This window comes from Medicago sativa, chromosome 8 (genome assembly GCF_051527215.1).
Source record: "Medicago sativa cultivar Bolivia chromosome 8, Bolivia_mono, whole genome shotgun sequence".
In the NCBI taxonomy this organism is placed as follows: Eukaryota; Viridiplantae; Streptophyta; class Magnoliopsida; order Fabales; family Fabaceae; genus Medicago; species Medicago sativa.
In genome coordinates this window covers 35859610-35887294 of record NC_140756.1, presented here as the reverse complement: position 1 = coordinate 35887294, position 27685 = coordinate 35859610, and the positions used below count along the sequence as shown (strand labels likewise).

The 27685-nt window shown below is 32.8% G+C and overlaps 1 protein-coding gene, 2 long non-coding RNA genes and 1 pseudogene across 4 annotated transcripts; 3 read left to right on the top strand and 1 right to left on the bottom strand.

Annotated features, from left to right (window-relative positions):
- Positions 1-523: 523 nt before the first annotated feature.
- On the bottom strand, positions 524-7561 carry LOC146898816 (uncharacterized). The gene is made up of 3 exons (XR_015023294.1): positions 6911-7561; positions 3231-4515; positions 524-794 (listed from the first exon to the last, which is right to left on the bottom strand). It is a non-coding gene; the product is annotated as an uncharacterized LOC146898816 (long non-coding RNA).
- Positions 7562-8067: 506 nt separating this feature from the next.
- On the top strand, positions 8068-13089 carry LOC146898815 (putative protein phosphatase 2C 25; annotated as a pseudogene). The gene is made up of 11 exons (XR_015023293.1): positions 8068-8613; positions 9065-9404; positions 9513-9692; positions 9924-10016; positions 10168-10243; positions 10524-10561; positions 10638-10702; positions 10799-10844; positions 10981-11137; positions 12288-12404; positions 12900-13089. The product of XR_015023293.1 is annotated as a putative protein phosphatase 2C 25 (transcript).
- Positions 13090-20455: 7366 nt separating this feature from the next.
- Positions 20456-22256, top strand: LOC146898814 (uncharacterized). The gene is made up of 3 exons (XR_015023012.1): positions 20456-20661; positions 21495-21579; positions 21684-22256. It is a non-coding gene; the product is annotated as an uncharacterized LOC146898814 (long non-coding RNA).
- Positions 22257-22690: 434 nt separating this feature from the next.
- On the top strand, positions 22691-24439 carry LOC146898813 (uncharacterized). Its single transcript, XM_085736622.1, has 5 exons — positions 22691-22705; positions 22823-22915; positions 22997-23101; positions 23649-24130; positions 24234-24439. The coding sequence occupies exons 1-5, from the start codon at positions 22691-22693 to the stop codon at positions 24265-24267; spliced, it is 729 nt and encodes a 242-aa protein (XP_085592748.1). The 3' UTR covers positions 24268-24439.
- The last annotated feature ends 3246 nt before the right edge of the window (positions 24440-27685 follow it).

The following is a 27685-nucleotide window of genomic DNA, read 5'->3' as shown; positions in this document are numbered from 1 at the left end:
CCGCATCCTCAATTCTTTGTTCTAACGCCAACGTGGAGTCCCCTTCAAACACTGATGCTACCATGCCAGCTTTAGCCCACTCACGGTCCTCAAGTTTTGATTTGTAAATTGGTATGAAACGTAATTTTAAGTCTGGTACTGACTTGCATTTTTCCAAATCCCTTGAAACCTCCACTTGGTCCTCCACAATAACCTGAGAGAGAGGTTTGACAGCAGCCTTCCCTTCCAATACTCCCTTCCTCGCCTCACACACTACTCCCTCGTCCTTCTACACCGTAGTACCGTCATCCACCTTCCTCATTTTTTGTTTCCTCCCTGCATCCTCTAACCTCACTTCCACTTTCTCCACATTAATCATTTTTTCTCCCTCATCCTTTACCACTGCTGCATGTTTCCCCACTCTCACATTCTTTTATACTATCTTTCTTCACCCTCACGACTGCTGTAACACCCCGTTTTCCCAACATAAAAATTTCATATTAAATCAGAGTATTTAAATCATAAACGGAATGTCACATACTACTTTTAAGTCATAAAATAGATATTAATAAATATCCTTCCAGGTTCAACATCATAAAAGTATGGAAATACGCAGCGGAAATAGTTCAACTTGAATAAAGTCTTGGCACGCAGGCCTTATCAGAAAATCTCATAATTTGATTCAATACTTATTCGTAAAAAGTTCATAAAGACACGTAAGGAATAGATAAGAAAGCAAGCCCCATCCCGTTACGTATCAGAGCACCTAGACACAAGTGAGGAGTCCTCTCAAGAACACTTCTAATCTTTAATACCTGCACATTACCCACGGTCGAGGCAACATATACGCAGAAGGGGTGAGATTTCTCAAACAATAATATTAAGCTCATAAATCATAAATTACATTTAACAACTTTAAACTTCATTAACTAGCATCATTAATCTCTTACATTAGTCATATACTTCATCTTATATCATCTTAATCATAGTATCATATATCATCATATAACATCAGTTACTAGTCATAAACATCATCATACATCATCAAATAATAATCACACACATCATCACATATATTAATCACAACATCATCACATATCGTCAAATATTAATCATAAACATCATAGCATTATCAAACATAGCATTATCATAACATCTTCATAATCAAATTCATGGTCAGCTTCATAATCAATCATCAACATCAACTTCGTATTCAACTTATAAATCAATCTTAACGACTCAACATCTTAACCTCTTAACAACTCGACTCGACTATGCAACTTCTACTTCTCAAATCATCTTAGACAACTCCAACAACAACTTAGACAGCTTCAACAACAACTTAGACAACTTCAATATGCATGTGGTACCACCAGGGCATTAAGCCCCCAGCGCTAAGGTCATAAAGGACCTGTCAGGCATTAAGCCCCCATCGCTAAGGTCATAAAGGACCTGTCAGGCATTAAGCCCCCATCGCTAAGGTCATAAAGGACCTGTCAGGCATTAAGCCCCCATCGCTAAGGTCATAAAGGACCTGTCAGGCATTAAGCCCCCATCGCTGACTATGCAACAACACAACTCTAAATGCAACTTGGACAACAACGTGAGCATCTTATACAACTCCATTAAAATGGACAACTTCTTAGATCATGCCAACTTAGACCGACTCATGCAACTTCATGACATTAAATGGTCAACGGCAACAACATGCAACAAGTGCAGCATATAACAACTCTTATATAACACATCGTCATTTAATAACATCACTAAATAATCATCTTCATTCATCACATCAATTTTACAATCATTGCATAATTCATAAATTGCACATCATTAAATAACACATCAGTTTCTCATTATCAAATCAATCACAAATTACACTTAATCAAATAATTCATCAATTACTCTTCGATAAATAACTCATCAATTACACAATGTCAAATATCACATCTTAAATGCACACATCTTAAAATAGCACATCCTTATATAGCACATCTTTAAATCACACATCTTCAAATAGCACATCTATAACACATCCTTAAATCACACATCTTAAAATAATTCATCTTTACTCATTGATTAATATCAAATCAATTCAATTCATCGAATAAAAAGAAACATGATCTAAATTTTTAATCAGTCTTTATCATATAAAACTAATGAATAATAGTTACAGTAGCTTATAACTATTGACAATTAAGGAGGCGCATGACACACTAACACATATGAAACAAATCTCGTCATGTATTTTGAATTAAAACTAATTCGTCTACAGAATTCAAGTTAACTGATTTTTAGCTTATTTTGGACAGCACAACTATGGTATAATTATTCAAGTACTTTTCAATCAATTCATTCTTAGAAATTAAGGAAACTCACGTATTAGTGTTTCGAAATTTTAAGCATATCGACTTCAATGGTTTTGGAATCAATTAAAACTTGACACGACACTTCTAATTCTATAGTTTTATTTTGCTAACCAAGATTAATTATGCTTTCATCATCTAAGTTGATTCAAATTTAATCAAGAGGACATGTATGTGACTTAGCCAACCGGCTTCATCAATCCCTCGTTACCTAATTATTTTTGGAAGCTTTAAAAAGGCCTTATATATGGTCTAAATTGGCTCCCAGCCTAGGCTCAACTCTAGTTTCTTCCTCACCGATTATTTATTCATAATTTCCAAGTCAGAAACTTTGCTCTTCAGCTACCCATCAGTTTTCGATTATATGTAGATAACTTGCTGCTCATGTGGAATCACTCCAACAATTACTCTAAACTTGGTGCTTCACGAATGAAGTTAGCTTTATTAATAATTTCATGTGTTTGTTTTACGTATGACTCTAATTACTACAGAGGAAACTTCATTACACTTCAATGCTAGTTGGTAGATTATAGTCTTAATCAAATCAAAGGATATTCAAGGGAACAAACGTAAAGAATTGATATACATATGAACAGCCGAAACAAACGAACACATATGGATGAATGAAAACATGAATCTAACACATCAACATCATGCATTCATAATTAATCATGTTCTAAAATTACAACAACAAATTAGAGCACGAATTTAACATAAATTCATTGAAAAATCATAAAAAGAAAACAATTGAAAATAAACCCGTCACTAACCACATGTTCATACAACCCTAATTTCTCATAATCTCACAAACTCATCCTAAAGCATGTTAGATGCAATCTAATGATTCACAGACCTAATACTAGTGAAAGATAGTCTCACCCTTACCTGGATTGGAGATCTCGCAGAACACAAAATAACAAAGAGGACTTCATAGCAGCAAATTTACTTCGGCAACTTATTGACTACATGTTCAGCCTTCGTTGATTGGCGTATCCCGCACTTCGCAAATCAATAAAATAAATATTATGAACAAAAGTGGATGCTGCAAATCGACCCCATTCACTCTTGGTTTTCACGTAGCACCAAATATCTCCGCCGTTTTTCTTTCATCTCACAATGCCCTATTTTCTAATTAGGTTGCATTCAGCTGCTTATATACTAGTGGTTTAGCTAATTAGGTTTCTGGAAGTAGCCATATATATATATATATCCTAAAGCTTATCCGCGTCACCAATTCTTTTTCTAAAACAAATCCATTGATTTATATCAATTAACAAAATTTAATTACTATACATATAAATAGTCACAAAACAAGGACATGTACTTATATATTATAAATTATAAAACACAAAGAAATCAAATAATAACAATAGTAATATACTAGCCTTGGATCATAATTCAAGAATATTGTTTTTTTTTTTTTCTTCTTCTTTCTATTCTAACCTCCAATTCTGCTTACACTAATAATTATCATACTCTAATAAATAATAGAACAAAGCCACTTAATAAAATACTAACACTTCACATATTTAAAATAATTCACATAAATAGATTCTAACTTAATAATAAAAAAAATAATTAAATAAAAGGAGGGCGTTACAACTCTCCCCAACTTAAAAGAATTTCGTCCTCGAAATTCAAAGCACAAGAGAAAATAAATTTAGTTATTGCTCCTTCAAACAAGACACAAAACCACATCAAAGTTAGTCAGTTTAAACATGATCACACAATAAAACATAACTACTAACTAGAAAACATGACGACACGACACAACGACACATCTACTTGGCCGGACGGACCGACCTGCTCTGATACCAATTGTAACACCCCGTTTTCCCAGCATAAAAATTTCATATTAAATCAGAGTATTTAAATCATAAACGGAATGTCACATACTACTTTTAAGTCATAAAATAGATATTAATAAATATCCTTCCAGGTTCAACATCATAAAAGTATGGAAATACGCAGCGGAAATAGTTCAACTTGAATAAAGTCTTGGCACGCAGGCCTTATCAGAAAATCTCATAATTTGATTCAATACTTATTCGTAAAAAGTTCATAAAGACACGTAAGGAATAGATAAGAAAGCAAGCCCCATCCCGTTACGTATCAGAGCACCTAGACACAAGTGAGGAGTCCTCTCAAGAACACTTCTAATCTTTAATACCTGCACATTACCCACGGTCGAGGCAACATATACGCAGAAGGGGTGAGATTTCTCAAACAATAATATTAAGCTCATAAATCATAAATTACATTTAACAACTTTAAACTTCATTAACTAGCATCATTAATCTCTTACATTAGTCATATACTTCATCTTATATCATCTTAATCATAGTATCATATATCATCATATAACATCAGTTACTAGTCATAAACATCATCATACATCATCAAATAATAATCACACACATCATCACATATATTAATCACAACATCATCACATATCGTCAAATATTAATCATAAACATCATAGCATTATCAAACATAGCATTATCATAACATCTTCATAATCAAATTCATGGTCAGCTTCATAATCAATCATCAACATCAACTTCGTATTCAACTTATAAATCAATCTTAACGACTCAACATCTTAACCTCTTAACAACTCGACTCGACTATGCAACTTCTACTTCTCAAATCATCTTAGACAACTCCAACAACAACTTAGACAGCTTCAACAACAACTTAGACAACTTCAATATGCATGTGGTACCACCAGGGCATTAAGCCCCCATCGCTAAGGTCATAAAGGACCTGTCAGGCATTAAGCCCCCATCGCTAAGGTCATAAAGGACCTGTCAGGCATTAAGCCCCCATCGCTAAGGTCATAAAGGACCTGTCAGGCATTAAGCCCCCATCGCTGACTATGCAACAACACAACTCTAAATGCAACTTGGACAACAACGTGAGCATCTTATACAACTCCATTAAAATGGACAACTTCTTAGATCATGCCAACTTAGACCGACTCATGCAACTTCATGACATTAAATGGTCAACGGCAACAACATGCAACAAGTGCAGCATATAACAACTCTTATATAACACATCGTCATTTAATAACATCACTAAATAATCATCTTCATTCATCACATCAATTTTACAATCATTGCATAATTCATAAATTGCACATCATTAAATAACACATCAGTTTCTCATTATCAAATCAATCACAAATTACACTTAATCAAATAATTCATCAATTACTCTTCGATAAATAACTCATCAATTACACAATGTCAAATATCACATCTTAAATGCACACATCTTAAAATAGCACATCCTTATATAGCACATCTTTAAATCACACATCTTCAAATAGCACATCTATAACACATCCTTAAATCACACATCTTAAAATAATTCATCTTTACTCATTGATTAATATAAAATCAATTCAATTCATCGAATAAAAAGAAACATGATCTAAATTTTTAATCAGTCTTTATCATATAAAACTAATGAATAATAGTTACAGTAGCTTATAACTATTGACAATTAAGGAGGCGCATGACACACTAACACATATGAAACAAATCTCGTCATGTATTTTGAATTAAAACTAATTCGTCTACAGAATTCAAGTTAACTGATTTTTAGCTTATTTTGGACAGCACAACTATGGTATAATTATTCAAGTACTTTTCAATCAATTCATTCTTAGAAATTAAGGAAACTCACGTATTAGTGTTTCGAAATTTTAAGCATATCGACTTCAATGGTTTTGGAATCAATTAAAACTTGACACGACACTTCTAATTCTATAGTTTTATTTTGCTAACCAAGATTAATTATGCTTTCATCATCTAAGTTGATTCAAATTTAATCAAGAGGACATGTATGTGACTTAGCCAACCGGCTTCATCAATCCCTCGTTACCTAATTATTTTTGGAAGCTTTAAAAAGGCCTTATATATGGTCTAAATTGGCTCCCAGCCTAGGCTCAACTCTAGTTTCTTCCTCACCGATTATTTATTCATAATTTCCAAGTCAGAAACTTTGCTCTTCAGCTACCCATCAGTTTTCGATTATATGTAGATAACTTGCTGCTCATGTGGAATCACTCCAACAATTACTCTAAACTTGGTGCTTCACGAATGAAGTTAGCTTTATTAATAATTTCATGTGTTTGTTTTACGTATGACTCTAATTACTACAGAGGAAACTTCATTACACTTCAATGCTAGTTGGTAGATTATAGTCTTAATCAAATCAAAGGATATTCAAGGGAACAAACGTAAAGAATTGATATACATATGAACAGCCGAAACAAACGAACACATATGGATGAATGAAAACATGAATCTAACACATCAACATCATGCATTCATAATTAATCATGTTCTAAAATTACAACAACAAATTAGAGCACGAATTTAACATAAATTCATTGAAAAATCATAAAAAGAAAACAATTGAAAATAAACCCGTCACTAACCACATGTTCATACAACCCTAATTTCTCATAATCTCACAAACTCATCCTAAAGCATGTTAGATGCAATCTAATGATTCACAGACCTAATACTAGTGAAAGATAGTCTCACCCTTACCTGGATTGGAGATCTCGCAGAACACAAAATAACAAAGAGGACTTCATAGCAGCAAATTTACTTCGGCAACTTATTGACTACATGTTCAGCCTTCGTTGATTGGCGTATCCCGCACTTCGCAAATCAATAAAATAAATATTATGAACAAAAGTGGATGCTGCAAATCGACCCCATTCACTCTTGGTTTTCACGTAGCACCAAATATCTCCGCCGTTTTTCTTTCATCTCACAATGCCCTATTTTCTAATTAGGTTGCATTCAGCTGCTTATATACTAGTGGTTTAGCTAATTAGGTTTCTGGAAGTAGCCATATATATATATATATCCTAAAGCTTATCCGCGTCACCAATTCTTTTTCTAAAACAAATCCATTGATTTATATCAATTAACAAAATTTAATTACTATACATATAAATAGTCACAAAACAAGGACATGTACTTATATATTATAAATTATAAAACACAAAGAAATCAAATAATAACAATAGTAATATACTAGCCTTGGATCATAATTCAAGAATATTGTTTTTTTTTTTTTCTTCTTCTTTCTATTCTAACCTCCAATTCTGCTTACACTAATAATTATCATACTCTAATAAATAATAGAACAAAGCCACTTAATAAAATACTAACACTTCACATATTTAAAATAATTCACATAAATAGATTCTAACTTAATAATAAAAAAAATAATTAAATAAAAGGAGGGCGTTACAACTCTCCCCAACTTAAAAGAATTTCGTCCTCGAAATTCAAAGCACAAGAGAAAATAAATTTAGTTATTGCTCCTTCAAACAAGACACAAAACCACATCAAAGTTAGTCAGTTTAAACATGATCACACAATAAAACATAACTACTAACTAGAAAACATGACGACACGACACAACGACACATCTACTTGGCCGGACGGACCGACCTGCTCTGATACCAATTGTAACACCCCGTTTTCCCAGCATAAAAATTTCATATTAAATCAGAGTATTTAAATCATAAACGGAATGTCACATACTACTTTTAAGTCATAAAATAGATATTAACACTACAAGAAATTTAGCATTTTGCTACACTTACTCTGCGACCCTTATCTTCAAACTGTCGCAAAGTACACTTTTGCGACATTTATTGCGACCTTTAAGCTCAACAGCCGCAGGTTTTAAGCCTAAAATTTTCAACACCTTCACAATTTCACAAAAATTCTTTTTCCCCAAATATTTTTGTTACTCCCGCTCTCACAATATCATTCTCCCTCCCACAACTCTATAACCCTAAAATCCAATTTTATTCCTCAATCTCACTTTGTCTCAATCTGAAACCTAAATCTCCTTCAATCTCACTATGGCTCACCCTCAATCTCACATCCATCCTCAATCTCACTCTCCCCCCTTTTCCATTCCTCGCCGCCGCAAAAATGGGTCGTGTCATCCGTGATCAACGTAAGGGAGCAGGTTCCGTTTTCCAATCCCACACCCACCACCGAAAGGTCCTCGCCCGTTTCCGTTCCCTCGACTTCGGCGAACGCAACAGCTACCTCAAAGGTGTCGTCACCGATGTCATCCACGATCCAGGTCGCGGTGCACCTCTTGCTAAGGTCACTTTCCGTCATCCCTTCCGGTACCTTTTGTTTATTGTAAGAGAGGGAGGAGGGAGTATATGGAAGATCGTTATACAGCTGGGGTTAATCTTCGTGGTGAAAACAATTTGGTAAGAATATATAATATTGATTTGGATGGTTTTGATGTTGATATGATTTTGTCAATTGGGTTTGTTGAAAGTTTCAGACTTGATTTCTTAATTGCTCTGGTCTTATTGGATCTAATTGTTTGCAGAATTTCAATATTTTGTTTTTTTCGTCTGATTTGGTAGCTGCATATGGAAAATTTGAGATTAATTTATGTAGTTGAAAAAGTCAATTTTAAGCTGCTAGGATTTTTTGAGTTGTTGCTTTTGAAGTTAAAAAGTTTGTCTTAGTGATTAGGCATTAGTTAAATTTGAATTGTGTAGATAGTTGAAACAAATTAGAAACATATGATCAATGTTTAATTGAGATTTGATGAATATGCTTGCTTGCTTGTTGTGGCTGATGACTTGGACTTATATCAGATGTGATTGTGTAAAATCTAACTTGTACAGGTTTATTTTGTGATAATTGCAGGCTTTTTTTGGTGTATTTGATGGCCATGGAGGTGCAAAAGCCGCTGAATTTGCGGCAAATAACCTAGAAAAGAACATCTTGGACGAGGTGATCATGAGTGATGAAGATGATGTTGAGGAGGCAGTGAAGCGCGGTTACCTCAATACCGATTCTGAGTTCATGAAAAAAGATCTGCATGGTGGTTCTTGTTGTGTAACAACATTCATTAGGAATGGTAACTTAGTTGTGTCTTAACGCTGGTGATTGCCGTGCTGTTATTAGTAGAGGAGGTGTTGCTGAGGCACTAACATCTGATCACCGACCTTCAAGGGAAGACGAAAAGGACAGAATTGAGACCCTGGTAAATTTTCTTACCATTTGTGTATTTGGTTCTCTTTAATTTATGTTTTTTTGAAACCTTGTGTTTTGAGTTTGGTTCTTAATCTTATGCTTGAAATTTGTCTTGCAGGGTGGTTATGTTGATTTATGTCGCGGTGTTTGGAGGATTCAAGGATCTCTTGCTGTATCAAGAGGAATCGGAGATCGACACTTGAAACAATGGGTGACAGCAGAGCCTGAGACTAAAGTTATTAGAATTGAACCTGAACATGACTTGTTAATATTAGCTTCAGATGGATTATGGGATAAGGTAAGACTTATGAAATTCATTGCGATCAACCTATATGTGTATTTGGCGTTTGTCAAACATGACTTTGATTGAAATGTTTGTCTAATGTCAAACTCGTGCCAATCCAAACGCACACTCAAATCATGTTTGACAAAGATAAAATCAATTATGATGATTTTCACTGTCTAACTAAACACACTTTCCTTTTGATATCGAACGATTAACTGATCAAGGTTCTTTTTCTCATTCCAGGTTAGTAATATACTTCCGTCATCCCTTCCGTTAAACAAAAGGAGCTTTTCGTTGCTGCTGAGGGTTTGTATACCGGTCAGTTTATTTAAAGCGGTAAAAAAGCTTCCCTTGTTGTTGGTAATGTTTTACCTATTAGATCTATTCCTGAAGGTGCTGTAATTTGTATGTTGAGGGTCATGTAGGCGACCGTGGTGTTTTTGTAGAGCTTCTGGTGATTATGCTATTGTTAACAAAAATGTACCAGGCATACATGGTTCTCAATGACATTGATGCTGCAGTTGAAAGCTTTAAGAAGGCACTGACCTTGGAGCCAAATGATGGTTAGTTATTATCAACATACTATTTTGGATCAAACCTTTGTGGTGTACTTTTCTGTGCTATAAGTGATTACATTACATTACATTATTTATTAGTCATAACTAAGAGTCGGTTTTCTTGACATACATGGACAAAAGAATAATAAACTTTTTAATGATGCAAGCTGAAAGTTAATGTCCAAATGATGTAATCTAAAAATTGGTTATTTAAGAACTAAAAAATTCATGCACTTGTATATGGCCATTTACACCGAACCTTATAACACTTTGTTGCAATGTTTAGCTGGAATGAAAAAGGAACTAGCTGCGGTCAGGAAGAAGGTGAGTGCATCTTTGAAACGAGCATTGAAGCATTATGTATCCTTCTCTGGAGTTTAATTTGTTATGTTTGTTGCAGATATCTGATAGGACTGATCTAGAGAAAAAGCATATAGTAAGATGTTTCAATAGGATAGCACAAAGGTTAGTCTCATAATTAATATATGGTCAGGCGCACGTAAATTACCATGAAACAATATAATGTGACGACATTACATGAGGCTTCTTTGTTCTTTTCAGGTTTATGTTGAACAATCATATCATTGCAACATACATATACAAAACGGTAAAAGGTTTGGGTTTGAAGAATGAACCCATTGTTACTAAAAGTATTTAGATGATGAGTAATGGTAAAAAAAAGAAGAAGTTAATGTGTTTGGGTTTGTTTAAGTATGGTTGTGTGATGTTGGTGTTTTTTGTAGGAAGACAATAGAGATGGAAATTATGTGGATAATTGTTTTGTTTTGAATGTTTGTTCTTCAATTGTGTATGGTGAAACAACAGAACTGGAAGGAGATGCTAATGATGAGCAGATAAAGATTGCTTATAGACGTTTGGCGAAATTTTATCATCCAGATGGTATGTGTCTTAATCTTAGCTACTTGCCTTTATTTTTAGTGTGTCATTAAGTTATGAACCGTTGTGATGACCTCATTCTATATGTGAATTTGATCATATATTGATCATATCTAGCAGAAATATATTATTTTTTTCGTTTAAGATGAAGCTAATCAAAATGCAACTACTTAACAGTTATCATATTGTATTTAAAATGTTTTGAATGTTAGTATACTAGAACTTGTAACATGTTTGTTTTTCTCCATAAGCATGTTCGTTCTACAAAGTAGTTTTCGCTTGCAAAGTGTTTCTCCAACTATCAACCATACAACTTAGTGTCTGATTGGAAAGAACAATTTTCACGGTGGTTACTGTGTAGTTATCAACAAGTTAACTCGTTAGTAAAAATTTTTTTAGATAACTCTTGGAGCTTCGGAATCATTGTGTGTTCATTACGATCTTACTGTGTTTTCAGACATACCATTAGTTGTTTCTGATACGTTTCTTCTGTGCTATATTTTTTTTATTAAAAATTAATATAAACTCTCAATATGTAATAATCTCCTTCTACTTTACTCTTCAAGTCTCAGATCTGTTTCGTCACTTCATTTTTCATCTGGAAAAAGAGATAATCCAAACATAATGAAAAATCGTAAGTATTTTCTTCTTTATCCCTCTTGTTTTTCCTACTATTACTTCGTCAATGTGAGTCAGTCATCATTATGTAAATTCATGTCTTTGAATTTGATAATCTTCATAAGTAGTGGCGTCATAGCAGAGCAATGTTGTTGAGTAGCAGCGCTATTGCGTAGCAGCATTTTATGAAATTGCGATTGTTCTGTGAAAAGCTATATAGTATGAAATGTTGGCAAAAATACGGCTAGAGTGGTACTATAGCTCTATTGTGTAGCGGAATTTGAACCAATCTGCGATTGACAATATTGATCTGGAGTAACTTTTTAATTCTTGATATGAATCGTGATAATGCTGTCAAATTTCTGATCTGAAAACAACATCCTTTCCCTGTGTTTCTTTGTTTATTTGAATGTCTGCACAAAACACTGTCAACATTATATTTGCCAAATATACATGTGCACACTCACATAACCATTCTCTATAACAAGTTACGTTGCCTTCATCAATTGCTAGAATAATGTTTTAAATGTTTCAGATGTATCAACCTACTGAAGAAGTGAAGCAAGAAGATGTTGTTCTTGTCACCGAGTCAAAGGAAGATTTGATGAAAGAGTATGAAAGGGCCGCACTGATTCTTGATAAAGCTAAGCTGGTTAGTAGTTTACTCTTCAAAGCCTTTCAAGCCTGTTTGATTGAAACCATTTCTATGGTCCTTTTTTGGGAATTATTTTCTAGTTAAATGATTGCTTCATATTTATTGCCATTCGTTGAGGAATTTGCCAAAGACCCAAGATGGCTTTAATGAAGGTATTTATATTATTATAGAGAATAAGAATATTATAAAAGCATACATTAGTTCAACTAAACATATTATACAAGACTCCAAAGAGAATTAATCTTATTGCCAATTTAGATATCTAGTAAGGAGTTAAGAAGGAAAGGTAGTGATTTATTTGTTTCACATCGAATGCAATTAAGTGGTTTTGTGAATAAATAGCTAATGGTTATTCCGTAGTGGTTATTTTTGACATCTTTATCAGAAACTAATTATAGTTTAATTGCGCGATAAGTTAGAATCATGACTTGCGTGACATTATTGCTAATTTTTGTTAATTGGTGTCTTATATAATCTTTGACTTATTTTTAGGTGGAAGACTTGGAATCACCAAACAGAGCGTAACATTCTTTGGAGTCTATTCATCTCTAGTTGATCAAAACAACTTCCTCGCCAAATATCATCTACATAATTGGTTAAATTTTCATGTTAGGAACTCAAGAAACCTTATTGTATCACTTGTTTGTATTTTATATGAATGTAAAATTCATATTTTAGTTTATGAATTTGTTCATATTTTTTATTATGAATTATTTTAGTTTTATATATTTTTTATTAGTAAATAGCTCTATTAAAAATTCAGGAAAAAACTGATTTTTTTTTTAAATTAACTCAACATCTGCGACCCTTGCAAACTGTCGCAATGTTTTTTTTATAAATAAATTTTATGCATCTGCGACCCTTCCCCAACTGTCGCAAGTCCCTTGAAATCCATTTGAATCTCCTCATTTGCGACCCTTAGCAACTGTCGCAGTGCCTTTTGCGGCAGTTGGTGCGGCTGTTCTATGAAGGGTCGCAAAAGACACTTGCGACCCCAACATCCGTGACTGTTGGGGAAGGGTCGTAATTGTACATCTGCGACCCTTCTAACAGTCGCAATCTGCCATTTTAAAGGTCGCAAAATGCAGTTTTTCTTGTAGTGTAATAAATATCCTTCCAGGTTCAACATCATAAAAGTATGGAAATACGCAGCGGAAATAGTTCAACTTGAATAAAGTCTTGGCACGCAGGCCTTATCAGAAAATCTCATAATTTGATTCAATACTTATTCGTAAAAAGTTCATAAAGACACGTAAGGAATAGATAAGAAAGCAAGCCCCATCCCGTTACGTATCAGAGCACCTAGACACAAGTGAGGAGTCCTCTCAAGAACACTTCTAATCTTTAATACCTGCACATTACCCACGGTCGAGGCAACATATACGCAGAAGGGGTGAGATTTCTCAAACAATAATATTAAGCTCATAAATCATAAATTACATTTAACAACTTTAAACTTCATTAACTAGCATCATTAATCTCTTACATTAGTCATATACTTCATCTTATATCATCTTAATCATAGTATCATATATCATCATATAACATCAGTTACTAGTCATAAACATCATCATACATCATCAAATAATAATCACACACATCATCACATATATTAATCACAACATCATCACATATCGTCAAATATTAATCATAAACATCATAGCATTATCAAACATAGCATTATCATAACATCTTCATAATCAAATTCATGGTCAGCTTCATAATCAATCATCAACATCAACTTCGTATTCAACTTATAAATCAATCTTAACGACTCAACATCTTAACCTCTTAACAACTCGACTCGACTATGCAACTTCTACTTCTCAAATCATCTTAGACAACTCCAACAACAACTTAGACAGCTTCAACAACAACTTAGACAACTTCAATATGCATGTGGTACCACCAGGGCATTAAGCCCCCATCGCTAAGGTCATAAAGGACCTGTCAGGCATTAAGCCCCCATCGCTAAGGTCATAAAGGACCTGTCAGGCATTAAGCCCCCATCGCTAAGGTCATAAAGGACCTGTCAGGCATTAAGCCCCCATCGCTGACTATGCAACAACACAACTCTAAATGCAACTTGGACAACAACGTGAGCATCTTATACAACTCCATTAAAATGGACAACTTCTTAGATCATGCCAACTTAGACCGACTCATGCAACTTCATGACATTAAATGGTCAACGGCAACAACATGCAACAAGTGCAGCATATAACAACTCTTATATAACACATCGTCATTTAATAACATCACTAAATAATCATCTTCATTCATCACATCAATTTTACAATCATTGCATAATTCATAAATTGCACATCATTAAATAACACATCAGTTTCTCATTATCAAATCAATCACAAATTACACTTAATCAAATAATTCATCAATTACTCTTCGATAAATAACTCATCAATTACACAATGTCAAATATCACATCTTAAATGCACACATCTTAAAATAGCACATCCTTATATAGCACATCTTTAAATCACACATCTTCAAATAGCACATCTATAACACATCCTTAAATCACACATCTTAAAATAATTCATCTTTACTCATTGATTAATATCAAATCAATTCAATTCATCGAATAAAAAGAAACATGATCTAAATTTTTAATCAGTCTTTATCATATAAAACTAATGAATAATAGTTACAGTAGCTTATAACTATTGACAATTAAGGAGGCGCATGACACACTAACACATATGAAACAAATCTCGTCATGTATTTTGAATTAAAACTAATTCGTCTACAGAATTCAAGTTAACTGATTTTTAGCTTATTTTGGACAGCACAACTATGGTATAATTATTCAAGTACTTTTCAATCAATTCATTCTTAGAAATTAAGGAAACTCACGTATTAGTGTTTCGAAATTTTAAGCATATCGACTTCAATGGTTTTGGAATCAATTAAAACTTGACACGACACTTCTAATTCTATAGTTTTATTTTGCTAACCAAGATTAATTATGCTTTCATCATCTAAGTTGATTCAAATTTAATCAAGAGGACATGTATGTGACTTAGCCAACCGGCTTCATCAATCCCTCGTTACCTAATTATTTTTGGAAGCTTTAAAAAGGCCTTATATATGGTCTAAATTGGCTCCCAGCCTAGGCTCAACTCTAGTTTCTTCCTCACCGATTATTTATTCATAATTTCCAAGTCAGAAACTTTGCTCTTCAGCTACCCATCAGTTTTCGATTATATGTAGATAACTTGCTGCTCATGTGGAATCACTCCAACAATTACTCTAAACTTGGTGCTTCACGAATGAAGTTAGCTTTATTAATAATTTCATGTGTTTGTTTTACGTATGACTCTAATTACTACAGAGGAAACTTCATTACACTTCAATGCTAGTTGGTAGATTATAGTCTTAATCAAATCAAAGGATATTCAAGGGAACAAACGTAAAGAATTGATATACATATGAACAGCCGAAACAAACGAACACATATGGATGAATGAAAACATGAATCTAACACATCAACATCATGCATTCATAATTAATCATGTTCTAAAATTACAACAACAAATTAGAGCACGAATTTAACATAAATTCATTGAAAAATCATAAAAAGAAAACAATTGAAAATAAACCCGTCACTAACCACATGTTCATACAACCCTAATTTCTCATAATCTCACAAACTCATCCTAAAGCATGTTAGATGCAATCTAATGATTCACAGACCTAATACTAGTGAAAGATAGTCTCACCCTTACCTGGATTGGAGATCTCGCAGAACACAAAATAACAAAGAGGACTTCATAGCAGCAAATTTACTTCGGCAACTTATTGACTACATGTTCAGCCTTCGTTGATTGGCGTATCCCGCACTTCGCAAATCAATAAAATAAATATTATGAACAAAAGTGGATGCTGCAAATCGACCCCATTCACTCTTGGTTTTCACGTAGCACCAAATATCTCCGCCGTTTTTCTTTCATCTCACAATGCCCTATTTTCTAATTAGGTTGCATTCAGCTGCTTATATACTAGTGGTTTAGCTAATTAGGTTTCTGGAAGTAGCCATATATATATATATATATATATATATATATATCCTAAAGCTTATCCGCGTCACCAATTCTTTTTCTAAAACAAATCCATTGATTTATATCAATTAACAAAATTTAATTACTATACATATAAATAGTCACAAAACAAGGACATGTACTTATATATTATAAATTATAAAACACAAAGAAATCAAATAATAACAATAGTAATATACTAGCCTTGGATCATAATTCAAGAATATTGTTTTTTTTTTCTTCTTCTTTCTATTCTAACCTCCAATTCTGCTTACACTAATAATTATCATACTCTAATAAATAATAGAATAAAGCCACTTAATAAAATACTAACACTTCACATATTTAAAATAATTCACATAAATAGATTCTAACTTAATAATAAAAAAAATAATTAAATAAAAGGAGGGCGTTACAACTGCCACACCAGTCCCTTCACCCCCTAAACTTCTCCCATCCGCCGAATCAACCACATAATCAGAAGTAAAATGATCGAAACGCGCTCCACGCGCCCATATCCGACATTGACCTATCCAAACATTATTCAATGCCAGAGCCAGCTTATCAACATTTCTAAGGTTCAAAAAGCGTAGGAAGCCATAGTATTGTCCTCTAAGATTCCGTTTACGTGCAATATATACATCAGATAAAATGCCACAAACATCAAAATATTGACGTAAATGGAACACAAGCATACCGTCCGGGAAATTGGTGAAATAGATTGTGACCTTACTGCCTGTATTAGATGAAATTCTAACTTCTGAATCCTCCTTCTCAGCTGAGCTATCGCACCTGTTGTCTGGTGTAACGCCCTCCTTTTTATTTAATTATTTTAATTAGTTTTAGAATATATTTATATATTTATATGATGTATATGAGAGATATATGATTTGTTGAGATTAGATGTCTTTTTATAATTTAGTTAATATATTTTGTTGAGTGATATTTTGTTATGTTGTATGTTGGTATTTACTAGCATAATATATTTGTTAATTGTTATATATATATATATATATATATATATATATATATATATATATATATATATATATATATATATTTGTTATTTGGTGTATTATTATATATTTAGTAGAGAAATATTATTTATTAGAATATGAGGATTATTAGTGTGAGTGGATTTGGGGGTTAGAATAGAAAGAAGAATAAGTTGTTGGGCCTAAATAGATTTGGGAAGAATATTTTAGTATTATAAATAGAGAAGCTTAGGTTGGAAAGAGTTTACCTTAAACCGCTTTTTGGAAAAGAGGAGAACAAGAAAGAAGAGAAGAGAAGAGAAAAGTCAAGAGAAGAGGAGAATACCTTAGGAAAGAAAAACGCTGCTGCTGATTCAGGAATTAATCTAAGCTGAGGGTGAGACTATCTTGCATTAATATTAAGTTGTTAAATCATTAGATTACATCTAACAAGTTGGGGAAAGTTTGTAAGAATTTGAGAATTAGGGTTTTGAGAGAGATTTGATGATTAGATGTGAAAACTTGTTGAATTGATGTAGAAATTGTGTACAGACCTTAGATAATCCATAGGATGATTATTGGAAGTAGTTTTGAGGTTAGCACCATGAGATTAGGTGAAACTTGAAGAAAATCTGCATTCTGCCCGAATTTTGATATTAAAACTGGTATTGATCGGTGCGGAATCGGTCTTAGGTGTAAACAGGAAAGTTGTAGGTATGGATGTTAGCTTTCTAATGTCGTTGGTCTCACGTCAAAACGATTTATAGAACTTGAGTTATGGTCAAATTACTGCACGTAGGTCACATTGAATTTTTATGGACTTTCAGCACAACTTTTCTGAATTTAAAATGAAAACTGGTATTGATCGGTACAGAATTGGTCTTAGGCGTAAACATGAAAGTTTTATATAATTTTGTTAGATTTCTAGTGGCTTTGGTTTGACGTGAAAATGATGTTTGGTCTTTGAGTTATGATGAAAATACTACAGGGAGGTCTTAGCAAAATTGTACGGTGACAGCATTCTCTGTTTCATGTTTTTGCGTTTTGTTCATATGTTTCTGTTTTGAATTGATCTTTGTTGTAAACATGAAAGTTGTTGATATTTGTGATATCTTTCCAGTAGCTTTGGTTTGACATGAAAATATGTTGTGGATAATTTATTATGTGTTTACAAAGATACATAATGAATTATTGTCGATGTTTAAATACGATGTTATATGAAGTTGTCTAAGTTGTACGAAAGTTATGTCGTTGCATTAGAGTTGTGTCGTTGCATAGTCAGAGATGGGGGCTTAATGCCCAACATTTCCTTTATGACCTTAGAGATGGGGGCTCAATGCTCGACAGGTCCTTTATGACCTTAGAGATGGGGGCTTAATGCCCGACAGGTCCTTTATGACCTTAGATATGGGGGCTTAATGTCCTGGTGGTACCACATGCATAATGAAGATATCTAAGATGATTTAAGATGATTTGAGAAGTAGAAGTTGCATAGTCGAGTCGAAGTTGTTAAGATGTTGAGATGTCAAGTTGTCAAGTTGATAAGTTATTAATGAAGTGCTATGATGAATGAAGACGAATGATTTATGATAAGATGTTACGTGAGTTATAATTATGTTGATATATGAGGTTGATTACGAATTTGATTATGAAGTTGTTTTCGGTAATGCTATGTTTTGATAATAATACTTATGTGAAATTACATGATGATGCTTATGATTATATTTGATATTAGGTGTTGATGCTTATAAATAATGTTTGATGAAATGTGGTGACGTTTGTGATTAATATTGATGCTATGTGATGATTGTTGGAGACTATTATTTGATTTTATATGATGATGTTAAGATTAGTAATTGATAATATATGAAGATGTTTATGATTAGTATTAAGATAGTTTTACGACCAATATAAGAAGATAATGACACTAGATAAGGAAGTTTAAGTTGTTAGATATGATTAATGAATTATAAGATGTTTAAGTTGTTGAATGTACTTTATATGATTTATATGCTTAATATTATTGTTTGAGAAATCTCACCCCTCTGCTTGGAAATGTTGCTCTTCGTATGGGTAACTTGCAGGTAACCAGGATTAGTTGCGGTCGTGAGTGGACTCCTCACAAGTGTGTCTTAGGTGCTCTGATACGTAACGGGATGGGATTATGTCTTCTATTCTATTCCTTATGTATTACTTATGGATTTTTATGAATAAATGTTGAACAAGACTTGTGAGATTTTTATGTTGAGGTCTGCGTGCCAAAGATTATTTTTATTGTCGAACTAATTTCCGCTGCGAAGTTTTGAATTACTTATGTTAAATGATTTTGAAGAATAAATTGTTATTCTTTCAGTTTATGAATTTTTAAGAAGTGTAGCAATCAGTTTAAAGTGAAATACTCTGATTTTTAATTATGAAAATTTTTTACGTTGGGAAAACGGGGTGTTACATCTGGTGCTGCCTTTTGGCCTTGAACCTTGGAAACCCTACCTTCCATTTGTCCTGCAGGCTGTCGTGACCTTGAATTGTAACGTGAATGACTGCCAAAATTTTCCTGCTCGCGCCTATCCTTAACCCTAGCCCAAACCGTTCCTCCTTGCCGCTCCGATACCCTTGACCTGTTTCGTCTTCCAGCTTCCGATTGCGTCGCTTTCCTCTTCCTAGACTGAAGCACAATCCAATCTCCCATCTCCCCACCCTTTTGTGCCACCCTGGCTGGACCCCTTGCCCCCCCGTTGAACCTCTCTGCCGGCGATAAGTTCCGACGCGATTGCCCTAGGTGAGCCCTAGAGTAACCGCCATGCTCTCTCTCTGTACTCTCTCATCTCTCTTTTTGATCAACAAATTAAATTCCAAAGATAAAATAAAGATGATATATATATATATATATATATATATCACTACAAGAAATTTGCCATATAGCAACGGACACTTTTAATAACTGCAGAAACAAGGGTTGCTATAGATAAAAAAATCCGAGGAAACATATACATCGCTCCATCTTTTCTCTTTTTTCGCGTGTTGCTCTTCTATCCTCTCAAAAACACAAATCGCTCCACCTTCTCTCTTCTCACAAACAAATTGCCACTATGAATCTTCTCGCAACAACAAACAAACCCAGTCCGCAACCATGACTCTCTCTTCTCCATTCTCAGCAGCAGTAGCTTCTCTCTTCTTCAAACCCAGTATCTCTCTCACAGTTTTCACTCACTCTAAGTCAAGGTAAGTCAATTGATTCTCTAATTGAAACATTCCTTCTTCAAATTGTCTGTTTTAGGGTTTTAGAATTGGGAAATTTTGTAGGGTTTTAGAATTTGGGGAATGGGGATTGAGAATTGTTAATGGCTTTTTTTAATGCATTGAAACATCAAACATGCCATGGCTTTTTTTTGCTTCATGCTTCAATTGAACTGAAATATGACATAATTCATGGCTTAATGATACACCAAACTATGGGATGGCTTTCTTGCTACTGCCATTGCCATATGTATACACAACTTAATTAAGTGCTTATATTGTTAAAAAATTAACCCAATTAACCACTTTTCAGTTAAGTTCTTATGTATAAGCTATTTCTATAACAAATCATAGAATCAAATCAATCTGTTTTCATATAATCTAAACCTATAAGCTATTTTTGTAAGCTATACTATAGAGCATATGGATATAGGCCCTGTTTGGATAAACAAGTTAATTTGCAGCTTATAGCACTATCATGATAGGCTTTTTAGTGTTTATCATGATATGCACTTATGTATAAGCTATTTCTATAACAATAGGTAAAATAAAGTTAAATTATTTTGATATAAACTAGTATAATTATTTTCACAAGCTATGTTCAAGAGCTTATGAAAATAAGCTGAAAACAACTTATGAAAATGTCATATGTATCATTTACTTTCCTTATGACTTGACTAAGAAATAAACACCATTTACCTAATTTACTTTCCTTATGTATAACTATTTCCTTTTAATGTAAGCTGAATTAAACAAATACTCATATGTATCATTTTATACAACATCATCCAAAACTGGACGGTGGTATTGGTACTCAGTACTCTTCACGGGAATTCCAATTCAACATGCATTGACGATGCAGATTCAAATATCGGAATTACTATTTCTCTTTGTGTTATCGATGTAAGTTACTTTATAAGTTGTTGAAATGTTAATTTTTATAGTAGTTGTATCTTTCCAATGTTGAGAGGTTATAATTAACAACATCTTTATTATGAATGTGACAGATATAGAGCACCGATGTATGCATACGTCTTAAACATATGTTATTTTGAAGAATAGTTTCCTATGTAAGTTAAGAGGGTCCTATTAAAGTCACTATGCATTTCCTTAATTTCAAGAACATTGGATCTTTTCATGGTGTTGTTGAACAAACTGATCTTATGTGCAAGAACAAAAGGTGGTGCATCGATTAGTGCCTTTAATTTTCTTGTTTATTATTATAATTTATTATTATAAAAGGGTAGTTTTGATTATCTGAGAAATGCCTTACAAATTGTCCTAGCTTCTAAAAAATTAAGATAGAAACCAATGCCTTGGTTGCTAGCACAATTTATGAGCACATTTCTTGCTGGAAGCTTGTTCTATAATTGTTTATCTTATTCTTATGAAGGTATAATACTTTGTTCTCACTTGTGAAAGTACTAATATATTCATTTAACTTTTTTAGTAGTTCACTTTATTTCTATCTCAATTTGTAAGAGTCATCCCTTCGTAGGGTCATCTATTATATTGTTAAAAAATCAACTCAATTAACCACTTTTCAGTTAAGTGCTTATATATATGCTATTTCAATTAACATTTTTATGATAATCTCTTTCACTCAATCAATACTTGACATGTTATTACAGGATGTACCCTACTTCCGTTGAATTTCAACAACCTTCGTTGAGCTTTCTTTATTCTCTACTCTGTTCAGCGACAACTGCACTTGAAAGGGCAGCTTAAAGGAAATAACTATTACTGAACAAGGTAAAAATTGAAAACTAATTTGTCTGTCTTTGTAGTGCTTTAGTTTACAATATCATATACTCCCTCTGATCCAATCAGAGTTTTCCGCGATGCACCATTGACATAATGAATGAGTCAATCAGAGTTAAACCAAAATATTAAGACTTTTTATTGTAGCCCTCTATGCTTTTTTTGGCTTGTTGATATCATGTTTCGACCTACTGTTACTTGGTTGTATTAGTTTTTTAGTGTGAACTGCCAGAATGAATGTTGAAGATTAAACATGTGTGTTTTGTATGTGTGTTTAATAGTGAGAGTTTGTATGAAGACGAGGAGTTTGATCCGCACCAAAGGTCGCTGCACTGCTTGTATCGAAGGTATTGTTATTCCGCTCATTATGTTGTATCAATTGTAGAAAGAAAGTAAAAAGAATAGTCAGAATCGTAAAAGATATGAAGATATTCATTGCATGGGTACAAAAAGTCTCCCAAAATTGATCAATGAGAAGGTTAGTTAATATTTGAACTTGTAATTGAATAAATTGTATTTATAAAACAAATTACTTATAATTTCATTTGTTTGGTATTAGAAAGAAAAAGCCAAAGGAGTGTCGCCCACACGCAAAGAGATTTACATTGATACACGTACTCGTAAAGATGGTTCAATTGTTAATGAACATGCTGCAAGATTTATAGTAAGACTTTCTTTCGTTCATACCTTTTTTGATTCTATAACTTATACTGAAACGATATGTTAAATCAATGAAATTGGATCCCCGGCTATTGTATAAAATTGAATGTTTTATAAAATTGAATTATGACCGTAAGAATTGAAACTGGTTCAATTGTTCTGTTTTAATTGTTCCGAATTATGTTCTGATTATGACATAAAATTGGACTTGCTTATTCAATTTTAATTATTCTGTAACAATTGTTCTGGTTCAATTCCTCTGATTGAATTTTGTTCTGAAGTTTGTTTTGCAAGTATAGTTCAGTTAGTTCCCTTTGAATGATTTTTATGATGCCATTCAGGTGGGGAATTTTGTTATTTATATTGGTCTCATTTCGGATTTCTTGTCATGATGCTGTGTGTTTTTATTGTTGGTAAAATTGAACTAGTTGTTACAAATAACTGATATATTCGAATGAGCGGTCCCCTATTCGAATTACCATCCACAACCATTACTTTGATCCTGCTTATTCTGTTTTAATTGTTCTGGTTCAATTGTTCTAATTTAATTATGTTCTGAATTTTGTTTTAAATTAGTGAACTCTGTTTTGAATTCTGTTCTGAATTATGTTCAATTGTTCTATTTTAATGAACATTTTTGTTATGATTATGACATAAAAGTGATCCTTTTCAATTGTTTTGATTGTCATATTAATGAATTCTATTTTAAAATGTATTCTTATAATCTTATATATCTTAAAATTTTACACGAAGAACTAAACAAATATAATAATGAGGCAGAAACTTCTCAATCGGTTGGGACACAAAGTCATATGCCTTGGAAGAATGACATTTATTCCCGAGTAAAAGGAGCTGAAAAGAGGGGACATGTGCGTTGTATAGGCAATATTCCCAAACCTAAGAAATCAAAAGCTTCTTTGTCTGAAAATCAAGAATTGAGGGATGAACTTAAGAAAATGCGAGAAAGTCAAGAGAGGACAAATGTGTTTATGGCAAATATGATGTCAGTGATATTTTACAAGCTGCAAAACAGGTATATTTTATAATTGATATTTTACTTTGAGTTCAGATTTCGAATATTATGGTAACATGAATTAAGTAGAGTTTGTAACATATTTTATTTTTATTTTTAATAGGCCACAGATGGTGCTAGTATTCCAAACCAGATAAATTCTTCAAGTCGATGCAGTGATGAAGACGGAAGAGAGGAAGATTAGAAATTGTTTTTATCTTGGATATGTTTAGGCTCATCTAGTGTTTTTTTGATATAGTATCTATTTTTGTGTTGGTTATTATATAAAATTGACATTATTTTGTTATTTTGATATGTTTGTAAGACTTACTACTTTGATCATATAATTAATTTTTTTTTATATTACCTTAAATTTTGTGTAATGCAATAAAAAAGTATTGCCGAATATATTATTTTTTTAGTCAGGAATTATTGTGAAAATTTTATTATTATTAAAAAATATTTATATTAGGGTGAATTTTATTAAAAAAAAAAAAAAAGAGAGAGAGACAACCTATAGCAACGGACAATTTGGTCCTATACCAACGGATATGGAGGTTGACTAAAGCTATTTAATAGGTGTAAAATGCCGTCGCTATAGCTCCGAAATCTATAGCATCAAGCTAATTTTCCGTTGGTATAAGCTATTGGGACGGCATTCTTGCCGTTGGTATAAGCATAGTATCCTAGACGGTAGCAGTTGGGCGTTGGTATAGGTTTTATGACCTATAGCAACGGCTTTTGAGACCTTTACCAACGGTTTCTACCGTTGCTAAATGGCAAGTTTCTTGTAGTGTATATATATATTTGTAATATTTGTAATTTATACAAATGCTTATATTTCTACTTATATATTAAATATTTTATTTTGTAATTTATAAACATGCTTATTCCTTCAAAAAAAAAACATGCTTATATTTTAACTCATATATTAATATAGAGACTTGGTTTTTTAAATTTATATATGTGTCTGTATTTTATTAATATATATTTATATAGGGACCTATTTCTTTTTTAAATTATACATGTACGCATATATTTATGGATATATTACAGGGGCCTATTGTTTTTAATTTATAAATGTGTCTATATTTTTACTCGTATTTAATATGTGGATCTATTTCTGTAAAAAAAGAGGATCTATTGCTTGACCAAAAAATAAATATGTGGATGTATTTTTCTTTTTGTATTTTATAAGCACATAAAATCCATAACACGAGCATCACAAAATCCCCAACACACGCAACACAAATATTTAAAGGTGTTTTGCATATAAACTATTTTTAATAGAAACACTATATTATTGTTGATATTTTTCAAAATTTTATCACATGAACGTTAAAAATTTGCTTTCGCATATATAAACAAATATAAGCCACAACTGGTGCAGTGTAAATAATTAACGGATTTTTACATATAAAAAAATATTTAATATAATCATTACTCCTCCATCCTGCAATAGATGACCCATTTGAAAATGTGTAATTTTGACCTAACTTACTTTGACCATATTTTTCTACTAATATATAAAGATAAATAATATCATATAAGATGTCGTTAGGTTTGTCTCGGTGAGTATTTTCAAAATATCAAATTTTCATAATTTTTTCTAATATATTATTCAAGATATTTAAGCTCAAAATTATGCATTGGCATGCGTAATAAGGTCAACTGTGTCAAATATTATGGGATGGAGGGAGTAATATTTTGCGTAACTTGCGCAGATACACATGTCTTTTTACTTATTTTATGGTAAACAACTTAGCCATTCAAATGCAGTTTAGACTTGGACCATAATTACATTATGATGAATCAATTATTGGTGAAACCGTACTCATATGGTCGAACTCCAGATTCATAGAGATCCCTCACACACACACACACACACACACACACACACACACACACACACACACATATATATATATATATATATATATATATATATATATATATATATGAGAGAACGGTTTAACAAAAAAAGATTTACAAGCAAATTAACACAAAAAAAGAAAAAAAAACCAAGAAGAATCCGAGTAAGTGCCATTGAGTGAGTAACGGTCATATAATAAAAAACCCTAGTTCTATAAAAGGATACCCTCAACATAAAAACAGCACCGATCAATTCTAAGTGTAACACAAAACACTTTCTCTTTTGTTTCAATATCATCGCTCTCTCGATTCCAAATTTGCAGTAACAAAAACAGAATGAACAGAGTTCGTGATTTGGTACCCTATTCGATTGTAGACAACATTGTTGTGTTTGATTCTTTTGCGGTTCAACCCCACAACAACATGCTTTCTTCTTTGACACCTACAACAACACCACCAACAATGAATTCAAATGTCCGTCTGGGACCAAGAAGAACCAGGATCAATCCATCAAACGTTCGTGCTGTTTTGAATGCTTCAGTTCTTCGGGTGCATACAAACTTCGGATTGAATCATGCTGATGATCATTGGAACTCAACTCAACAACGTGAACCACCAACAACACGATCCGATGCTTCGAAATCCGACAGTGTAGAATCCACATGTTGTATATGTCTTTGTGAGTTGTCTGATGCTTCGGCAGCAGTTAGGATGCCACGACATTGCTGTTCTCACGTGTTTCACAGAGATTGCATCCAAAAGTGGATGATCGTCAAAAGAACATGTCCTTTATGCAGGAACAATGTTTAGTTACAATATTAATTCTTAATATTAATGTAGTAATCAGTTTATTTGTTATTGCTTAGTATTAATTTGATGACCAATGTGTACGATTTCAATTATTGGAATGAATGAATGCCTCTTTTTTCACTTTTCACACTGACTACAAAACCCTACTAAGAAATTGACCTTTATCAAACTTCTATTATAGAATTTAATCCACATTTTCATGGATAGTTTTCAGTAGTCTTTTCAATATTGATCTTTATATCAATGTATGTTGTTGTGAACATCAAAGACTGAAAGTAAAATAACTCTTTTAATGTTATTTTCTTCAAAGTATTTTTGAGAGTACCAACATTCATGTTATGTTAGTGTCTTTACAATGGTAAATTGCTGATCGTTTACTTCTATGTTGTTAAGAAATTTACTGTCTAGATATTTGACGTTCTGGAAAAGTTTTAGGTGATGGAGTGAATATGGAAAAGATTGATGTTGCTATTGATGGTTTATTTTGATGCTGTAGCTATTTTTTTATATGGTTTGTTGCTGCTTGCTTCTTTTTCAGATGTTGAGGTGCTGAAGTACAAAGGGACTCTGATCATAATGTTTGTTGGTTTTCTGCTACCGGTGTCACTATTTTTACTTGATCCCTGCTGATTTCATGGTCAATGTTATGTTGGTGCTATTGTCTTTGTTGCGGGGGATATTTATGTATTGAAATGGTGTTAGTGTTGATGTTATCGTCCTTTGGCTGCTATGGCTGGTTGGCTATCTCTTTGTGTTGTGCCGATGCTGAAATGATGTTGTGTACATTATACCAAGAGGTACCTTTGGAATGTAGATGATTTGGATGAAAAGCTTGCTCTAACTTTGATACAGAGAAAATTTCAAGTGGATTTAGAAGTACTGGATTATGTTTGA

Bases quoted from the DNA above. Each gene is read 5' to 3' on its own strand.
- LOC146898813 (XM_085736622.1), top strand. The intron at 23,102-23,648 runs GTAAGACTTTCT...CTAATTTAATTA, and splicing joins AACATGCTGCAAGATTTATA to TGTTCTGAATTTTGTTTTAA. The intron at 24,131-24,233 runs GTATATTTTATA...TATTTTTAATAG, and splicing joins TTTTACAAGCTGCAAAACAG to GCCACAGATGGTGCTAGTAT.